Raw genomic sequence first — 22705 nt, 5'->3', positions numbered from 1 at the left:
AATTACATGTTTCTTTTTCGTTTAAAGCAAAAGCAAAATTACTTGGAATGTGTCGATGCGTTAGTCAACAAGACCTAAACTTCTGTTCGTCGCCTTTACTGAGAAGAATGTAAAGTTACTTATTTAGATACAACTGACAGACAGACAAACATAATTAGTTGTAGACGTAACATGAAACTTCCCTAACGAGTTACCTCTGTAACCCAGTCTAATGTACTGAATATACCTACATCAATCGGCCAAAAGACCATGCTAGTAGTGACAGGCTTAGAGACAACTTATACGTTGTCTTAAATTGAACTCTTTTCGACGACAATCATTGTTTATGATGTTTTCTTCTTCATCTGTTCTGAATGTAACGTATTTAAAAATCATTTTATAGGTTATCTATATATGATGGTATGCGTGTGCATGCTCGCCATATATCATGTTATGATTGTATGTGTTAGCCAACAATACCGACTGATGATTGTGTATGTTATAAATATATAATGTTATGATTCTTTAGGTTAAACAGATATAATTTGTAGGATTGCATATCTTATTTATATATCAATTCAACATTGTGCAGGTGGTTAACAATAAACAATCGTATGATTGTATGTTATCAATATATCATTTAATGAGTCTGCACGTTATCTATAATTTATTTCATGATTTTGTTTTTTTATATATGTGTCATTTCATGAATGTATATACAATACATACATAAGTTTATAATGATTGTATTTTATCCACATATTATTTTATAATTATTTCTCATCTGCGAAAAGCTTGTAAAGACCGTGTAACATTATTTAGTAAGTGTTTGTGTCAAGATTGGAAATATATTGTTGTTGTAGGTAAACTTGCGCTACAAAGGAATAGACGATCCTAGTATAGAAATCATCGTCACACTTCGTGAATTTTACATTTTCCAGGTAAGATGAAGTTTACATCTTCTATGTAATACCTTTTTGTGCATTCAGGATTCCTGAGCGCCTGGTAGTTTTGGTGGTTGTATATATTATGTTTGTAAACATATGGTTTCCTGTAAATCTTCCATTAAGACAACTGTACAATTTTGTTTTAGTCTTAGAAAGAATGCGGTGTGATGACTGAGGTGTCCTTGAGGTGTCCTTAAGAAGACAAAAGATCTATAAAATTCTAGCTCAGTTATAACCCATACTTTGGATTATCCAGAAGGCAGGTCTGTCGGATGAAATAATCCTCTTAGAAGACAAACATCTCCCTCTTTCATCGCATACGATAATCCATCTCTTGTGTCTGATACAATTATCACTCATCTGTCGGATGCAAAAATCCTTCTATTCAGTTGGTTACAATAATTCATCCCTTTTCTCGTATACAAAATATTGTTTTTGTATCGGACACAATAATCTATATATTTTATCGAATATAATAATGCCACTTTCTTGTAAAGGAACATAGTGTGCTTTGTAATAGTTATGAATACAAATTCACGGTTTATTTCAAACTTAATTCTCAAAATAGTTGCAACAGTGACATATATCCGAAATAAAGTATTTTCATATCATCAAGAAAATCGTTATGTGTTGATGTTAAACTAATATATGTCAGGTGACAATGTTTAAAAACGCAAAATGCATTTGTTAATATCGTTTAAATTTATAACAATTTAAGTGAATAAAATCTAAGACACTCCGCCAACTTTCAATATACAGGACTGATCACATCTTTGAAATTCCGAACAGACATTCCGCAAATAATTAAAACTGTTAAGTCAATAACAAAAGAGAATTACTATCAATTCTGAGTGAATATTAGCGCTACAATCCATTCCATTGTCACACTTAATCTATAAATTGTAGTTAGCTCACGTTAATGCATCCTAGTCATATAATAAAACGTACAAAAGTCAAGGAGAAAAGGTATACAATTTCCATTCATTAGTGGCGACGTTACTTAAATATAACCATCCCCATACCTTACAGAAATGGAATCCTTTACAGCGACAATTTAACCTTATATATAAATGTATGATGTTTCCAGTAACGAAAATTAATGTATCTTATATTGATGACCATTAATGCAAAATGAAACGAAGTCTCTCCAAAGCAGAATGGTTCCCGCAAGATTTAAAAATATGTAGCAGTTTTAAGATCACCCTTAACGGAACGAATTATAATTAGCACTGTTATTCATTTAAAGCAGCCGGATCTATTTGGGCAATTTATTAATTAAAATGAAATTATTTAGTACCTAAACGAAATGTAAATAACGACACAATCTTTAGAGTGACTAAACAATATATCAAAATGCAGGATTTGATATTGAAGGATATATAAAAATACCGGAGAGCAATCCGGAAACATATCTCAAAATGCCATCAGATTGTTAAAGTTCTAGAAATTTTTGGATGCATATATTGCCTAAACATGATTAGTCGAATGTATATATATATATAATCTTAACAGGATTAGAATCATGCGGTTGTGATAGATGTTCATTTGCTGACCCACTCAGATGTCACGTCCTCGTGTTATGATCAGCAAAATAGATCAGGAACCTAATCCCAACACATGACTTATTTAATCACTTGATATGGTCATTATATATCTTGATTTTAATTCAAAATAAGTTCATTTCTTTGCAAACAAAATGTGTTACATACGTGATTTGGTGTAATGCTAAGCGACCCACTGTCATTGTCTTATCTTCATTTTCTAAGGTGAGTTATTTTGGTCATTGCTGAGATCTTTACGTTTCGAGTTAAGTACACGTAGTGGTCAGTCCCACGAAATCTAAACAAAGTTATTCATTTTGAAAAGAAACGGAACTAGTGCTTTTTTCCTATAACCCCTTATTATTAGGCAATCTGTAGGATCCCCAAAGAAGAACAAGTACCAATTTCTTAAGAAAATAAATCTGAGATAATATGGCACTCTTACCCGTGTGGATATTAGCATGTGTTTGTAACACTGAATTATAAATTCAATCGAATTAGTTACATTTTTGTCAATAGTTTTCATTTTCCTTAACGATGGTAATGGGTTTCACATTTACTAGAATTGATTTTAATTTTTATTTCCTGTTTTGTTTAAAGAAATTAAAAGACTTCCCGCACATAAAGTCTAAGGTGGAGAATGTTCCCGGAACAGACAGAATTGATGTTGCAAAATATATAAACGATCTTGCAAGGTGGACTAATAGAAACGGCAATTTAAGCGACCACGTAATGCTCTTTACGAAGTAAGTGTATATAAGTCGTGTATAACCCTACAAGTCGAGGGTACATAGGCCATGGACAGGATACGCCCAACAAAACGCACAAACTAACTTTCAACAATTTGGATGAATGAACCCCAATTATGTTCCACATATTTTCATTAAACCATAGTAGACCGTATCAAGGATAATCCTAATGCATACTACAGCTACTCTTGTCTGCTAAGGTTGATTTACACACGATACATACATTGTGTTGTTTATGTAGATACGTAGATATAAAGCAAGTGTAGTATTAAAGTATTTCACTCAGAATTCAATATTACATCTAATTTTTTCCTGCGATATATTTACATAATAAACTCTTCAAGGTATCACATTCATGCAGATGATGTTTACTTTCACGGAACCCACTCTTTCTAAACAATATCAATACCGCATGGCTTTACGCTCGGTTGGTTACGTCGTAATGGCTGTGAAAACAAATCGAGTTATAGGTATCATATTATTTCAAAGGTTCTTTAAATTTTTCAAAGCGTAATATGAAATTCATAAACTTTATATATATATATATATATATATATATATATATATATATATATATAGAGAGAGAGAGAGAGAGAGAGAGAGAGAGAGAGAGAGAGAGATTAGTATAGGTTTTTTATATGATAATACCAACTATTCCCATTACACGAAATGAGCACATAAACCCACAAAACTGACAAGTAGTGAATCTATATCTTGCAAGGCTTCTGCATTTCTTCTCAGTCCAAAGTCTGTAGCGACATCATTGATGATGGTGTGTAGGATGGAGCAACAATATGTGTAATGTTCCCCTGATTCGCGGTCAATCCTGAAATGTTTAAAAGATGACTCGAGAGAATCTTTGAACCCTTTCGTGGGACCACAATGAAATCACGTTCCCTGCTTGAGCTCTCCGATGGGATTGTCTTTCGTATTTGGTTTTCTGCCATCCTGTTGATGTGGTCTGCACATCTCAAGTGTGAGTTCTTCAGGAGCGTTTGGATGCTTGTCCGAGTGAGAAGCTCAGGGTCACAAACCACACCCAGCTATCTTATCCTCATTAGATTCCTCAAGCACCGATTATAAAACTGGTTCAGCTTCTTCGTGTGGTGTCTGTATACCGTGCAGATTGTGAAAGCATGTATCAGTGGTGGAACTTTGTAGACTGTCAATATTGTCTACAAACTGGTGATCTCACCAAGTTACGTGAGAGTTTCCAAAAGCTACACATTCCACAGTCTTTCTGGCTTTTGATTTTATCCTCTGTGCGGACAACACGTGAGAGTTTGCTGCCAAAGGTGGTAAACAAGCCCAATGACTTGTGAATTTGGCCATTTACTGCGATATTAAGGTCTGGGTAACGTTTTCTTAGTTTTTGTTGATGCATTAGTTTTGTCTTTTTTACTGATTGTGATATAGCAATTGTCTAAAGCTGAAGATAAATGATTTATTCTAGAGTGTGTTTTAGACTCAAGTTTGGCATTCCAGGAATTGATATGGGCAATAGGCATCCTGAATTATGGAACTAATTAAAAAGATTATAATTGAAAATATGACTTCAACTTACAGTATTATGAAATTAATCCGAACTAATCCTTATAAAGGTCTATGACAGTCCTAAATAAACGAAAAGTCCCTTATCAATTTCAATACAGGAAATGTACTGGTTCTACATGAACCGTGACGTTGTCACGATGGTGGTGTTCAGAACTCCTTGTTTAACAATTCCAGAATAATATCACAGACTAAATAATGAGCACTTTCTATTTCCACTCAACGGTCCAAAACAAGTGTGTTTTCGCTCGAATAATATCTAAATAAAACATAAAACACGTATGCATGCTAATAGCAGGAACGACAAGAAGTGAGAATGCAACTGATTGCAGAATACTTTCCTTATATACACCGCATATTGCGTCAATATTATACATTAATCCCTGGTGTCAAGACACACTACTCATTTCGCCTATTTATTTGCCCTAGCCCAACCAATGGGAAGTTAGATATTTCTTCAAGAAACATCGAAACCCCATCAGCCACTTTGACATTAAGCCAAAGACGGCATTACAGTAATATTATTAAGGTTATTATTAACAATTGGAAACATATATGTAAGATTATATTTATAGTTCCCACGTAACTACTAAGCTCTTAAGAAACTCGGGTCAAGTAGGCACAACTAACCAAATATATTCTGTACAGATTACAGCCATGAATAAAGTAAAAACAATTTGATAAACCCATGTACCTATGGGCTATCCGTACCTGATTTATATGCCATATCGCTTTCTGCGTTTCTGTATAGGAAGATGCACATTTTATTGGTGTCATGCAATATTTATTAAATGCATACTAAGAGACCATATTAGATTCCATTATTGACATCTCATTTGAATGTCTTTTATAGTTTATCTTACTTTCATCACGTAGTGTTGTACATTTCACGATTATTGTTTCCGTTTGAATGTAATCTAATGAACGCTGGGTCAGAACCATGAGGCGATAACGGTTCTTGTCATACGTGATTGTTTTGATTTTTTCGTATGGGAAATTATGCCGTAAATGAGATATATATTCTGCTCCCACACATGTAATAGGTTTTAAATCACGTCCATTACTTTTGTTCCAAACTTCCTGACAATCTTTGTTTTTTTGTTATTGCAAAAATCTGAAATATATCATCAGATATCCCTGACACGTTCTAATTAAGACTAATTGTTTTTACTTTTTACAGATATTACATATATGGTGATGACCCTGATGAAATTTTGAACGGTATGTGCTCTCTCCCTCTGTCTGTCAGTCTGACTGTCCTTCTCAAAACAAATAATGTGTCATTATAAATATTTCATACAAATATCAAAATGGACAATACTTGCCAGTGACATATTTATTGTTTTAAAGTCAGAATCTTTTCAATCAATTTTGCTTTAAGGTTGCTGCCAACGTATTTGCTCTACAGCACAACAAATATTGCCATTTCGAACATTCCAGGTTAATAACGTTTTTTTCTTATCACACAAGGAATTTCCAAATGATCTCCAATTAATTGTATCACTTATGTTTTATAGTTTTCAACCACAATTGTTCTTTTCTCAAAATTACGAATTGCCCTATGCCATCGTTTGGGTTTCTTTGAACATATGTTATGATTTCCCTGATTTATTACTTCGGATTGTAAAATGTGATTTATGCAATATACTGTCTTGCAACATATCGTATATTCATGAAGTTATTTGCATGCTATGAAACGAAAGAAGAAACATATATTATGTGACACAGCTGAAAAAATCACCCTTATTTTTTAAAATATGCTATATTTCAACTCTACAGTTAATCATTCCTTATATATCAGTTGCAAGTGGTCTTTATAAATACTTTATCTATCTATCTATATATGTATGTATGTATGTATGTATATATATATATATATATATATATATATATATATATATATATATATATATATATATATATATATATATATATATATATATATATATATATATATATATATATACGTATGTGCCATACCACACATATTTTATGATGCCACGTGTAAGCCCACGAATTACTGGTACGTCGTTTCCAAGGTTAATGGCGATGATATTCTGTGCCATCATACACAAGCCAAAGTAATTGATCCTGAACCGACATCCTCAACCTCTACCACAAGAGCAATAGAGTTCAGATTATCCAAAATATAATCTGGTTTCGTAACTCCCGAAAGGTATCATCACATGCAAAAGATGAAAAATCTGACATAACCTAACGAGGTCGATCGTTTGAGACGCGCTATTCGTCATGACGCAGTGAAGTCTCTTGTCTGGATCGGCAGAAACAGCACCGTCTAATGTAATGGACAAAATAAATTCAACACGTCCAAGATTTCAATTACGAGTTTAAGATTACTGATGGAAATATACAATTCAGGTGACCCACGCTTTATCTCCTAAAGGTATCGGACGCAGTAAAGTTTTAATTGTAGGATGAATTTGCAGTACCCAAAATAGTATCATTCAATCATTGACAAATCGCAGGGAAAGATGTGCTTATTCGGTGCCATCGTTGTGGGTCGCAGGAATGCTGACAGGAAGGAGACTCTAAACTTGAAACGAGCATGTACAATATTCGACAATCGGAGTCAAACAGTAAAGAAAATCACAGCTTGTTACGTCAGGCATGCATCTGCATAAATTTTGGACAAAGGCAGTGTAAAACTTTCATGAATTGCTTGGGTCATGCCAAAGAGCAAAATGTCAAAATCATCTCGAATGAAAGGAATTGGCAAATGTTATATCTACACTTTTTCAATTCCGAAAATAATCAACATGTTCTGCTTCCTCGCTTGCGTATAGTTCACTATTACGTTTCCAATGGCATGTACACAGAACATCGATAAGCATTCCACGCTTGGTACCAAAGTAACTCATTAAGCCCGTTGACGTTCATGAAGAAATCTTAAAGTATTTTCGATGCGATGTGTACACTTTGGACATTTTTTTAATTGGAAAGAGGAAGTATCGTTCATTTGAAGGAAGCAATCAAAATGACGACGACTTCATAAGAGGAATATTGTCATGCTACATCTGCATATTGCTTATACTGATACAAGAAACGTCTGGCTTCTCTCTTGGTGTATGACATCTGAAAATCCAGAGAGTTTCAAAGAACGGTACCATTCCATCGAAAGCATGATTTTTTTTTTCAATAGATGAAAGGTAGACTATGGTTTGATAAATTCATGCTAAATTGTTTATGCCGAAAATTGGCACAAGATCCTATAATTAAACAAATACGGATATTAATTACATCCAAGTCGCCAGTTGAATAGGTGGAAGACAAAGGAAACCTGATTAAACACCTGAACATCATCCATATAATAGTTGATGATATTTATTTTTATAAAAGTCATTATTGTATGCTGTGTGGGAGCCAATGCCTTTAAAATTGGATGAAGCCCTATCATTTTTATTGGAACGAGTCCTTTACGTAGACATACACACTTATCTGTGAATCCATCGCCATGATAGCTTTCACCCGGAAATCGTAGGGGACCATTTAAGTTAGTGGACAAATGAGCACACATAATATTAAATCTTCAGTATAACCAGTGATGGTCCTAAATAACTATTGACACCGCTACCGAGACAACGAGAATAAATTCATACAAAAATGAAAGGCAAAAAACTGACGCTTAACTATCAATCGAGTCATGTTGTAAACTTTGATGTTTGAAGTAAACACTACAGTTCGGATACGATTAAACGTTTGAGTCACAACAGTGGATCTAGAATAAATTGTAGATTTATAAAATCTCCGAATTTTCAGTCGTACCATACAGACACTCTGAGGTATAAATAAAGGAAGAATTCCAAGATGAACACTAAATTGCAAATAAAAACGCAGACTTATCAAGCCTATGAAGAATTCGACAGAGCAGCATCTAAGTGTTACACCCACCACAACCCTCAATGAGAATTTGATTTCAGCACACGTTCACCGATCAAACGTTCGACGTTTGTAATGCATCAGGGTGTTACCGCTCCTACTAGCAAAAGGGATAAAATAAGAGATTACTGGTTTACTGGTTACAGTGATACTGTTTGAGCGCCTACCTACTGATTCCATCCATACACTTGAAAACCGCTTTGGATAGCACCTCCATTAGCTCATCGAGAAATGCATATAAAATAAGAATACATATTTGATGTAGTTTTGCATGGATATTGTGACATTGAACATTGAAATTGCCTACATATCTGGTAAGATATAATCCAATATATTTAGCTAGAGCTGCATTTGTCTACTTGGGTGGAGGATATGTAAAGTACGGTGTTTCAGTTGTGGTGTGATACCTTCCGAATGGGTGCATACATGCACTACCTATAATCTCGATGCTGTCAGTAACTTCCTTCTTTCAGTCCAAAATAACATTAGCGTCATGGATACTATAGAAGGAAACATTTATAGTGAGCATCTTGAGCCAAGACAACGCATTTACAGAGACTTTGTCTTTATGCAAGTATAACGCAAAGAACAATTACATCCTTTACAAAACATGTTTTAAAATATGGTGCCTTATTCCGTTAACATCATTCAGTTTTTGAAAATACTCGTGTGAGCATCTATTGATAACCTACCCGTTAAAATCAGAATAATTTAGATTTTACGACTTCTACTTACAACTTGGTGTTGGCCCATAATTTCAAGTGCACAACAGATGGTCACAAAAAGACGTTTGAGAGGAAGTATCGCCTTAGAAGTGACTTTTCCACGGCTCATAGTGTGTGAATTTGTAACGGATTTTGGTTTGTACTTTTTACCACCTAATATCGTTCGGCAAAAGTATAAATATTTCCTACAAAATAAAGATAATCATATTTACATGGGCATATTAAAAATCTGCATTTGGAGATACGAGAACTAATGTACACAGATTTTGTCAAGATACAAATGAAACACAAATACAAGATCATTAATCGAATTTGAAAATTTTTATTCCACAGTATGCGAAGACTGACTTTTGCGAGGGACTAAAACAAAAACTTGAGTTGGGTATAAAATATTGCCACTTTGCAACAACCTTTGACTTTAGTGTTGCAACACATTCCGTGCAAAGAAGTCAATGAAAGTATTCAGAACTTAAATGATTACTAAAACATTTAACAATAATTATTTCTACCACCTACGATTCCACTGAATTTTTGGATGGGACATAATGTGTGTTAATGACAATTTTCTATGATTTCGTTTTCTAGCAGTTTCCTTGTGGACAAAGTATCAATGGTACATACTAAGACATTATGACCACTCAAACTTTGGCTGTGCAAGACACACTCATTCTGTCAAATGTGTTGCGATTTCTGATCGATACTTCTCTACTTCTGTGTGTTGAAATATTTCGTTGCACTTTGTCAAATCTTCATACGAGTGCCATACACCAACATCGATTCATGGCTAAAAAGATATACATGACTGGATGTTTGGAAGCAAAGAGTGTCTTCCTTGTATGCAACAGCTACAACAAGAATTACAATAGTTGATTGATTGAACCGATATGCTAGAAGTATACAAATTGCAATGTTACAGACATGTATTGAAATGTTTTCAACTCATTCACCCGAAACCATTTGAGGTAACATTTTAAATTACTCTGATAGGTTTCAATATGAGAAAAATAAAGAACTGATAATCACAGAGACCGACGCTGCCATAAGAAATGAAGAGGAAGACTCAAAGAAGAGATTAAAACCTGATATTCTAACAAGACCCAGTCTGATCGCGTGTGTGTGAATGATTTGGATTTAGCATAGCTTTAACAACTTTGCAGTCTTATTGCTAAGATGTCTGCAGTGTGGCAGTTTACAGTGACGTGTAGCACTGGGGCATCATGCCGGAGACATGTAGCATGATGTCCCACCCAGTCACATTATCCTGATACCAGACCGACCAGTCCTAGCACTAACTTCTTAATGCTGAACGTCTAGAGAGGCAGCTGTTAGTACGATTGTTATAAGTCTTTGGTATAACTCAGAAGGGGTTCGAACCCACGATCTCCCGCAAACGAGGACAGTCTGATCGTTCAATCCTTTTTAGCTCCTTCTTCTACTCCAAGATATAAGAAAAAGCAAAGCATTGGGTCTCAAACATCTTGTAAAAAATGATGTCGAAGCCTATTTCAGCGTGAGGTTAATAACGGAATGAAGGTGTATCAGAAGTAATAACGACGCCAAGAAAAAGTGAAAATTTTACTTTAGCTACTGGTGTAAATTGTTTAGTAGATTGGCGGCGAAGGTGACTTGAAGAAGCTACAAATGTCCATTCGACGTAAATGTTCCTGATGTGAAACCAAACTGTATTGCATCGATCATCAATGGCAAGCCAATTTAGCGGATTGCGCTCGTTTGGCAACATATAATCGTGGTTAAAAATGTTTGTTACTTGACATCAACTAGTTCTAACAATCCGTTTATCCTCTATTTGACTTTTATGACATGTGTTCACCACTAAAAGTCCGGAAAAGTGAGGAAAGGTTTTTAAAACCTTTTTAAAATGAACTTTGAACAAACGAAACTATTTTACATAATTATGCACTCTCGATTACATCGACATGTTAGTAAGTCTCGTTAAAGCATACGATAATATTGGTATCGGATGTGCACCCGAAGAAGTGATCCCCAAAGGCTCAATGACCATATGTGGGTGTGGCTTGGAGAACGCTTACCAATCACTCAATCGTCTTTATCTGTTAAATCTGTTTGGTGCATTGTGTCATCACAGTAACCAGTGCCAATATGAGTTTGCAACAAGAAGGCAAAGTATTGTGGACCCATTCAGTCAGCAATTATATTGATTATCTTCTTTCCAGTCCTTATGGTAGCCGTGGGGCAAACGGACTGAATTTATGTTTGTGCTTTCCAGTGTTGTGGAGTACAACGTGGTGGGAGACACAGCCACTTCGTTGCGCAGAGTCATTCCTTTCAAATTCAATTATGTCGATGCTGCTTATAAGGAAGATGTAAATACGTATATGATACACATTGAATTTGTACATCCTCACTATTTTTCTGTCAGTAAATATAATTTTGACGGTGTCAATTTTAGCATTAAGGGCGTTCTGAGATAAAGCTGTCTATTATATAAAGGAAAGTCACGGTGAAACGAAATTTTCTAAAACTCATCTTCATGGAATTATGTGTACCAAAGAGTCGCTTGACAGAGAGGACATGGCTCGGGACATATGATACAATCAGAATTTGGTACAGCAGCACCCATCAAAAAACTGATGGTGACTCGATGATTGCATCCATTTTAAAAGTATTGAATAGCTTACATGATATTTCCCTGACGCAAACAAAGTACATTATTCAAAATGAAGCCATCGATAAGCGAAGATTTAGAGAAGTCATCGTAAGAGTAGGCAAATATGTTACTTCAAACTAGAAGCACATCTTCTATTCTGCAGCAAAGAAGAGGAAACAAGTGACGTCGATACCACTTATGATCTTACAAAAGTGTCAGGGAAAGAATAAGAAAGAACAAAACATGGGGAATTTAGCTTGTCTGATTATTAAAAAGATAAAAAGAACTATATCTGCTCATCATGCCACATGCAAGAAATGCATGTGTTGTCTTGGACTTCCTCAGTCCCGATCAACTTGGACGTCAAAGATCTGAATAAGTCATTGTACCTGAACATTAAAGTTCTTAACGCGGATAACACCTATCCAGGAGCCGATACTAAAGCTGTCATCAAATTCACACTTTCTTTAAACAGTGATGTACAATGGTACTTGAATACCAATCTAGTAATCAGCGGGATGGATACTTACCATTAAAGAGCGTACTTTGGAAAATCTCTTGATGTACTGAAACAAGTAAAGTATATATATGGATGCTTTGAGGTATGAACATCTTGCATGTTAAACGATAAATTGTTTATTACAGATGATGATGCAAACTACATTGCCGGATGTAACGACCGTCTAATAAAATTAAACAAGGGAGCAATTCAGAACCGGTGAATCGTTTGTACTAGAATATGTGGTTGGCAAAGATGTATCTGCTAAACAGGAATAGGAGGGCTTACGCTTGCGAATGAATCGAGGTATTACCGTGTTCTAGGTGATGAAAAATGCTAAAGGGTACAAATCCATCATCGAGGAATCCCGACTTTACGTGTGCAGAACGAAAGCCATGTATTCGATGTTATGAGTAGAAGTGGAATCCTTCACTGGTGCATCTGAACTCCGATCCAGGATCCAAGATCATGTTCTACACCACATAATATTGTTTTAGGTGTATCATCGATCATCCCAGTCACATTCAAAAGAACACAACAAATTTATGAACATGAATCGAGCAAAAAACCTGGAAGTGAACACGGGAGAACCCTGGTGTATAATCTCCATAACACTGAGTTTAGAGAAAGTGGAAAAACAGATTTGAATTACCGTTCCTTACCTCATCTGCCTTATTTGGAAATCAAAAGCATCGAAGTTCTCTTGCAAGAGATAACAAAGACGATGGTTCATCAACATATGTTCCAGAAATTGTCAAAGAAACATAAGGTGAGAATGTATGGCTTAACATTACCTGTGAAAAAATGGATACTTGGAAACTTAATTACTTTCTGACGCACAATTCGTACACCAAATCCTGGAGTCGTGTGGTGTGTGCAAACCTAAAGTTATTCAACAAACCTCTGTCATTAACACTGATGACAGTCATCAACCAGGAACTCAGTAGGTAGCAGTCTACGTCCTCAGCGATCACACTGTGGACTATTGCTAATTATGAAAGAAGACATCATTGTCTTTATGAGATGAGATGCCCAATCGATTCGACTCAGTAATGTGAGTTAACAAAGATAAGATTCCACGTTACGTGGGCAATAATGTGCATATTTTCTTCGTCATCGTAGTCTTCTATATCCCTTAAACATTCAGTGAGCTTTTTGATCGTGCGTTAATCTCTTTTCCATGCATAACAAAATTAATTTTCATCGGGCGCAAAAGGACAGGCCCTTAGATTATTGCAAGTTAAGTTTCTCGCCACAATGTTCTCACCCTCGTAAATACGGTTATGTTGGAATAGTGGTTGTAGAGTTGCTGATTTATATTTGTGCTAGAGAAGCGTCTTCTTATTATAAAAAAAAATTGATTTTGATGAAGAAATAATGTATACGCTCTTTCTCGTTTCTCTCTATCGATCTTGGTCATGTTTTCCTTTACGTCTGCGTTATTTATCGGAAAGATGTTTTCTTTCGCCTGTGTACTTTAACCATATAAATCAGTGATCATTGCATATGATTGTGTGCCTGTATTTCATCCCCTTTCTCTTACACCCAACTACACATATGTGATAGTTTGTGTGAATATGAGCATAATGTGTGTATAACACTTTTACCCTTTTGGTTAGTTAGTAAGTCTAGGGGATTTGATAACTTTCTCAGCGAATTGGATAGTAATTAAACAAACTTTAGATGTTGGATAGTTCATACAAATTGAGTTTGATAGCAGAAAAGTAGGTATTTTGATGGCATAGGTGATCTTGTCCCTTTCTTCTGGGGGGCCGATTGGCCAAGTAGTCTAAAGTGCTCACCGTTACGGATCACTTCCATCTCACTTTTGTTTGCATGGGTTTGAGTCGCGGGTTCGGCCAATTTGTGCAAAAGCTTGCCAGTAGCTTCTCGTGGGTTGGTGGTTTATTCCGGGATTTCCCTGGGTTTTTCCTCCACCAATAATACTGGCCCCCCTGTATAGCCTACATTGTACTGATAAATGGCGTTAAATCTTATAATAATAACACTTGTTTTCTAGTAGTAGGTGTTTGAATTTTTAATACTACACAAGGCGTTTTAGAGATCTCTATAATATATTGGATGATGTAGCTGGTGTATATTTGCGTGATTTTATATAATCACATCCTTTTCGTCTGATCGCAGGTGTTGGGATTTTATGCACTAAACAAATTGTTTTTGATAATTCATATGGGTGGGGGTTTGTTAGATGACAGGTAACTATTCCCATTTTCCGCTTCCGTAGACTCTGTGATTGTTGGATAGTAAATTTAAAAGTGGTTACTAGATTGAGCATATCGCAAAGTAAGACTGTAATAACAAAAATTAGGTTTGGGATGGAGTGGTGGTGATAATGGTAAACAATGCGGGTGCATGATAGTATATGCGGTGGCCTGAATTGCAATTAAAATAGACGATGCTTGATTGTATATGTTGTTTATAATATTCTAATCAAAATGAGGAGTGATAAATTGTATTATGGTGTATTTGAAGTTTTAAAATATGATGTTGGATTGTTTATGTGCTTGCAATTTAATCAAATAGTTGGTGTTGGACTGTATACGTGGTTTGTTAGATTGTAGTCAAAATTAGGTTCTTGATTCCAAGCTTCACGTTTCGAAATTTAGATGATGTATGGTATTGTAGACATCATCATTTTAAAGTACCACTCCCTTGTGAGACTATAAAACCAACTGAGACCGCAAATTCTTAGACTCATGAGTTACCTCATTGCAACACCATTGGCTCAAACCTACGACGTAATACTTATTTTTAATTTTGAGGCTCTAATAAAATTCCATTCTAAACTTATGGATTCATTGAACATACTATCTGAGTCTTTAAAAAACCGTTTGAGGCAATACATTCTTCAGTCTTCATGGCTTACGTGAAAATGACACGATGGTATCATGTTTAACCGATGTACCCATTTAAAACAGGATTCCCTGTTTGAGGATGCAGAGGCATCGCATGTTACATGTTTCTTTTGTTCCCTTCTAATAGAAGACTCAAGTGGCACATATCACTACTATAATCAATGTAGAAAACGTATACCAAAATATGAACAGGGCATATGTCATCCACAAATTGATTGCATGTTTGGTATTCAGTCGTAAAGTGAGATTGAGTAATATTGATATTAAAATGGAACATTCACATAATAATAATAATAATAATAATAATAATAATAATAATAATAATGATAATAATAATAATAATAATAATGAAGACATTGTATAGCGCTACTCTTTAGAAGCTCTATGCGCTTTACACATTAGACAACACCTATAAGATAAAAAATATATACTGATATAAGTACAAACACAAGCACCATGAAATTAGAAAACACAGAGAAAAAACATGCTGAGAATATTTAAGGTAGGAAACATGGATGCTAGTCCCGACACATTTCGGGCTCCAAAACTCTCATTGAAGAGTGAAAGAGCAAGTAACTAAAACGTTCGGATTTCATTCGGATATAATTTGATCTCGTGTGAAGAGGTTTACGTTTTAATAGAACCTTTAAGAATCTTGGCAAAGGTTTGAGTTTATGTAGTGAATCACGAATACTATATTCTTAGTGATGTGAAAATTATTTGTTTCTCGAAGTCGACACCATCAATCTGGCATCCGTATAGGGGTAGACTGCACAGGTCTGACATTGTTATCTAAGTATGGTACACAAATCTGACACCCGTACAATAGAAAAAAATGTTAGTGAAGGCAATATAGAAACTTAAGATTCCAAAACCAGTGATGTTTCTTCCCCTAAAGATAAACTCTACTTTGATTTGAAAGTTGTTTGCAATTCGGTATAAATGTATGCACTATTTGTATTCACAAGTTATGCTGGTTTGATTTTCCGGTTTCATATATGAAATCTCACTTAAAAACTTAAATTTGTATGCCTCACTCAAAAAACAGGAAATTGTAGGTATTATCGATGAATGAGATATAATATCATTGAGTCTAGTATTATTTTTAAATATATTGAGCTATAAATAGGTGCTCGCTAGTTTTTAGCCGTTCATTTAAATCTTAATAATAAACCTACTTACTTGTTTGGGGGAAATTTTGATTGGATGATTAAGTCACGTGGTTGAGGAATGTTGTTAATGTGATGTAGTGGTATTGGTCCTAAACAGACAATATTTGTCTTTATCCGTGGGTATAACCTTCTATATTCCAGTGTTTCCACAAATAATAGTATCAGTAAACATATGTTTAAAGTTGTTGCTTTTCTAGGATATAAGTCGCACGATACATTGGACAGATTGAAAATAATAAAGATAAATTAATTTTCGAAATTTTACATTAGGATAAGTGCTAGCATTGATTGGCGTTTGTATTTTGCTTTACTTTTTATCAGGATATTTTCATATAAACTTTGAACAAATGATAGGTTTCAGCCTTTAAAATAATTTGATTTTATGATAGGTGATCTTATTTTCCTTTTGTCCTTTCAGGTTTTTCAAACTTTGAGTTGGTATGTGATAATTTTTTCAAAACATCGATAATCCAGACACGTGATTATTTGCTCACAGTGTTAACAGCGGCACACGAACTTGGACACAAGTAAGTTTACACATGACATATTGATTAGTTAGCCCAGTATTTGCGTTCACTCGGTTAGCAACTAGGGTGTCATGCTTTGGCTTTCTGATTTTTACATGATCTTTTCTCTTCATATTTATTATATTTCAAGCACCAGATCTTGTCATATCTGTCATTGTCGGAAATAGTTTCTATAAGCCATGGAATTGATATTATTGCATATTGTCATTTAACTACAACTGGAAGGATTTTGATGAAAGAATCTAATCTAATCTTTAAAATATTACTGCGTTCAATTTTTGGATATTTAATAAATTATAGCAGAATGAAACTTGATGCGATAGGGGTAGAGAACAATCCAGTTTTATATTATCATAGCTACTTCTTATATTATATATACAGATATGCGTTTCCATCATCTTATTTCCAGTCTAGGAGCAGAACATGACGGTGAAGGGAACGCAACAGCTTGCAGGGCAGATGATTATTTTCTTATGTCTCCAGTGGATCCTTCTTTCGACGACAGTGAATCATACTCCAAAAATCCATTTATTTTCTCTAATTGTTCTGTGGAAGCGTTCAAGGTTGCACTAAAAAACAAGTATGTGTGCACATTATATGTCGTGACATATTTTATAGTAATGTGGAAAACGTGATTGTTTATTTTTGTTACTTATATAGGTCAAACCCTTTTACCCCTACTGGTTTTGTTGTGTTCACACGTTAAGCATGCGAATTCACGTACATTTGCAGGAGGAGCCCCTGAAAGAGGAAATGCAATTAGGTTGGAAGACTTCAATCAAAATCAGTAACACAATACACTATATCACACCTCTCACACGTAATCACTACAACGAAAATAACATAATTCAGTTTCAGAGTTACCTTATACTGTTCGTTCCTCCTTGACGTCTTAAACAGCGTTACCTAATAATTCTTCTTTTAACCGTTTTACTCAGTTTTCCATCGTTTTTCCTTAAAATTATTTATGCTGATTACAGTCAAGTATCCACCCAAAGCTGAACGTATTCCCAGAGTTAGGAGGTTTGTAATGCACTATAAAACTTTCATCCTGATCAGTTTTAATGCAGCATTGATATTTTCTCTTTTCCAGCATGGAATCCATCCGTTACTATTTTGAGGTTATTAATTATGGATTAAACTGACTGGTGTCGATATCTGATGTTTTCAGGGACTAATATGTTATGGCTGTAGATCTTTCTGTGTTTATCAGACGTTTTTACAGATAGGCACTATATGATAGCATTGCATGTCGTATATAATTTACTTGCGATTATTTTATACATTTATGGAACTGCTTTGGCAGGAAAATATAGATGTAGGCGTTTTGTTTCTGCAATACTTTGCGCTGGAGGACCTGTAAGTGTCCTTCGAATATACTTTTTATGTTTTTTAAGGAATATACTGGATTTTACTACCTGTACAACCGTTTGGTTTTATTAAAACCGGATTCATATCATTGCGCAGAGATATCGGCGATAACGCATTTCAACCAATGACGCATTGAATTTACCCATTCGTCCTCAATTCACATCTAGAGCAGGTGACTTAATGTAATGCTGCTGTATGGTGCCGCTCAAAGAAGTTCTAAAGATACACGTATTCGCGAAGGCATCCGTAAATAAATTAATTTATCCGCGCCAGCAGTAACAGCTTACTATTGATTTGTCTCCAGCAACAACACCACATAGTGTGCCAATAATAGTTGCGGTAGTTGCGATTCCCACCACGTCCATACTAACTGTTGTTGCAGCGGTGACGTTTCACATACGGAATACAAATGTACTTGCTCATATATGTCATTAATATTGTGAATCACCTACTTTCATCTCGCAGATGTTCAACCGCGATTCTTTTACTCTTCGGTAAGCTTGAAGCAATGTAATTGGTTGACATATTTGCCATCAACAGGTGTAACTAGCACTTGCACCTCTAACATATGTGTTCTTTTTCACCGATACAAATGTCATTTATTCATAGAAATTATATTTTGGGAGGCAGGTACATTTTTTGGAGATATTTATTTTAGGGGCCCAGCATTACGTCTTATATAATATATCGTAACCGGTGAAATATTTGTCTATGCGTATTATCGAATATTTTATCTCGTGTAAGATAACATGTTTCATTACGTTGCGAGTTTGAGAGGACTTTTAATATATTAATGCCCATGATTAGGTCACTATTTATTAGCTCCTGATTTCAGTCAATTATTTGCAATATATGTTGATGCAACAGATGATGGGGTTTGTGTGGTTGGTGGTGTATTCAAACTTCTCAACTTTTTTCTTGCTAAACTAACATAGTCCCGTATAGATTTTACGACCTAAGAAAAATAATTTACATGGAGTCTCATGATACTTATTTAAAGATCATACAACTCCCTGAACAATTTATATGGCGCAATTAAGTTAATTTAAATACTTATATAATCTGCTCTTTTGCTTTACAAACAACAAGCCATTCTTTCCTGCAAAGATGATTCCTTCGTTAGGCATTGCAAACATCCTTAGCGACTACTATATACATCTTTATTGCACCGTGAACTGTCCCTTTATATGATTTCAGAACCTGCTTGGACAATGTTGGTGGTTTTTACGACATAAAGGAATGGGAAATGTTTATGACGCAGTTGCCAGGAGAGGCGTATACACTCAATGAACAATGTGAGTTCGCCATAGGCCACGGATCTGTCTTCTGTGGGGTAAGTACATTTTGTGTCGCTGTTTGTGCTTGAGCGTATTTTCATCTCCCAGATAGATTATGATGTACTAATATGCAAATGTAGATTGTGTGCTTATTCTTGTCTATGATAAGGTGTTATTTAATCAATGAATACCTAATTTATGTCATGATTCTAAGACGTAAACAATGTTTAATTTAATTCGAGTTCACTAACTGTTCTTTAAACTTTAAACCAGGTTTTTGCGTTAGAAATATATTTTGTTGCAGGTCAAGTATGATTTTTATACATAGGATCTTCACAACGATATTCTTGTTACACTTCGGATTCACTCATATATGTGTTCAGATATAATTTGAATGAAATTATTTATTCAATATGTTCATTGAAATTATAAAGTCCTCATAGACATTTTGGACTACAGCATTGCCTTGCAATTATGTAAAACTCATTCAGAGGCAGTTTGGATTATATCATAGTGGCACATCTTGACTTTCGGAATTAATTCGGAACATTCGTATGTTTCTACTTGTGGCGGGACATTAACGATTACTTGGTATTTAATTCTGAATTCTTTTGAAATTGCACGTTATATGTTAAGAAAATAAATATGTTTAGCATTTTTTTGGTGCCTTCGTCTATGTACAGCAGTTCACAACTCAGCGAAGCGATTTTGAGGCATAAGGTATACTCCGGAACGGCGGTTCTACCAGTATATGATATTACAACCACACATATTTAGACTGCGACAGTTTGCGTATCGCTGATTGTAAAACCACCAACGTTTTAGCGGTACAAAGAAAGGATTGTTTATTATTATAGCTACAGCTAATGACATATGTCGGCGTTAATTACCCGACCATTATGGCAGGACGAGTACCTGCGTTGAGCGTGCTCGTAATTCTGGGTATCCAAACCTTCTATTACGATATGGTTGTTGCTGTTATCTAATACAACATCATGTCCCAGTTCAGTAAAGACACTAGTTCACTCTGCAACATTCTTGCATTAAGTGTTCGCGAAGCCCTCATCTGTGAATTTTCTGAATCACTTCTTGTATCGGCCTTTAGCCGCTTGGTACTATTCCAAGTAGAGAACTGCTGTGCCGCCATATCTTAGTTTGGTACTATTCCAAGTAGAGAACTGCTGTGCCGCCATATCTTAGTTTGGTACTATTCCAAGTAGAGAACTGCTGTGTCGTGATATCTTAGATTGGTGATATTCCAAGGGGAGAACTGCTATGCCGTGCTATCTTAGCTTGGTACTATTCCAAGTGGAGAACTGCTATGCCGTGATATCTTAGCTTGGTGCTATTCCAAGTGGAGAACTGCTACACCATGATATCTTAACTGAATGTTGATAAAATGATCAGCTGCTGTACACACTCCGTTGTATGAATTCTGACAGCTTGCGTGGGGTTAAATCATAAACACAGGTCCAAATATATAATTACCAAATCGTAATCCAGAATCTCATCTTCTTTGATTTTTTGATTTGATGTATGAATCAATGCATCCAGAAAATAATTGGACTCCACTTATGTGCGAGGAATATCAATATAAGTGTTGCTAATCATGCACGTAGTCATTTTCATTGCCAAGTCGAAAAATAATATCACTCCTTCATCACTCAGTAACGTTAGCATATGCGACTGACTGATATCATTCGAGTTCTTCTCCTGTGGTGCAAAGCAGCGATACGCTTACTACCAACGCACATGAGTCCATGTCACCCGCTTAAGTCCCTACAGACGTTTCAGTTTCCACGAGAACCTCGTGTATATTTTGTAGCGGGTCTCACGGTGACTTGGGGCATGATCTAATATTTATACGACCCCTTACACTTTCTTCTATGTAAGCGCTTATGTTAGAACACTCTCGGATGGACAAAATATATTTGTTTAAAGAAATATTTCTCGATAATGCAATACAACATATGCTGATATGTTCAGATTTGAGATGAAGATATATAAAATGATTTTGTGTGCTGGCAAATAATAAACGAGAAAATATAAATAAAATGAAGCGATTATATAAGGAAACAGTGTGGATGTGATTTAATTATATTTACAAATATCAAATATTACAACTCTAGAAGAAGGTCTCCTATTCCAAACGCCACCGTCAGCAAAGTCTTGATCAGATAAGAAGGTGTACTAGTCAATGAATAGCGAATCTATCGATCGTGATTCATCAGTGTTTCAACTATTTGGGTTGATTGCTTATAAGGCTTCACATACATACAGCTATTAGTCTTTTTGTTTTTGTTTTTGTTTCAGAGAGTGGTTAATAATATTTGTCTCTTCATGGAATGTACGAATCCGGTAACGAAAAACTGCACACCGGAATTTATTAGCGCGGCTAGAGGAACTAAATGTGGAGAAAATATGGTACTCTCTCTCTCTCTCTCTCTCACACACACACACACACACACACACACACACACACACACACACGCACATAATAAGGCTGGCAACCAATGTTGGAACGATTTCGATAATCCGATGCCATTTACTAAGCAAAAGACATGATATGAACAATACATTTCTTGTCGCCTATAATTAATTGCACTTCATTAGGCAGTTGCGAGTTATTCTATACAAAATATTCACATTTATTAAAATGATTGTGCACAATCTTCATTTAGTTGTTCTTTCTTAAAAATATATTAAAAACATTTTATTTCAGTGGTGCAAGGAAGGATTGTGTGTTTCAAAAACTTCGAAATAGGTGAGTATTTCACATAGCTTGGAGCCACTTTACCATTGTGGTTGACCTAAAAAAGCGATATCATAAGGATGAAGGTTTGAATCCTGCTCAGAATAGGCACATTCGACTGCGCTGTTATCCATTTACACTTTTCTATTGCACTATATAACTTCAGATGTACAGATGTTCCATTAATAACCAACGACACAAACCACCCCTTAC

General features: G+C 35.2%; 1 protein-coding gene across 1 annotated transcript; it reads left to right on the top strand.

Annotated features, from left to right (window-relative positions):
- Window positions 1-848: 848 nt before the first annotated feature.
- LOC149804316 (metalloprotease mig-17-like) lies at window positions 849-22504 on the top strand. Its single transcript, XM_089932183.1, has 8 exons — window positions 849-920; window positions 3068-3213; window positions 5948-5988; window positions 16984-17092; window positions 17502-17672; window positions 19661-19796; window positions 22054-22164; window positions 22463-22504. The coding sequence occupies exons 2-8, from the start codon at window positions 3200-3202 to the stop codon at window positions 22502-22504; spliced, it is 624 nt and encodes a 207-aa protein (XP_089788309.1). The 5' UTR covers window positions 849-920; window positions 3068-3199.
- The last annotated feature ends 201 nt before the right edge of the window (window positions 22505-22705 follow it).

The sequence above is a fragment of the Sinohyriopsis cumingii genome, chromosome 2 (assembly GCF_028554795.1).
Source record: "Sinohyriopsis cumingii isolate HCF-2022 chromosome 2, ASM2855479v2, whole genome shotgun sequence".
NCBI classification, from domain to species: domain Eukaryota; kingdom Metazoa; phylum Mollusca; class Bivalvia; order Unionida; family Unionidae; genus Sinohyriopsis; species Sinohyriopsis cumingii.
This window is presented reverse-complemented; position numbering and strand designations above follow the sequence as displayed.

Coding starts and splice junctions, on each gene's coding strand:
- LOC149804316 (XM_089932183.1), top strand. Junction 19,797..22,053: donor ACGGATCTGTCTTCTGTGGG/GTAAGTACATTT, acceptor TTTTTGTTTCAG/AGAGTGGTTAATAATATTTG. Junction 22,165..22,462: donor CTAAATGTGGAGAAAATATG/GTACTCTCTCTC, acceptor ATTTTATTTCAG/TGGTGCAAGGAAGGATTGTG.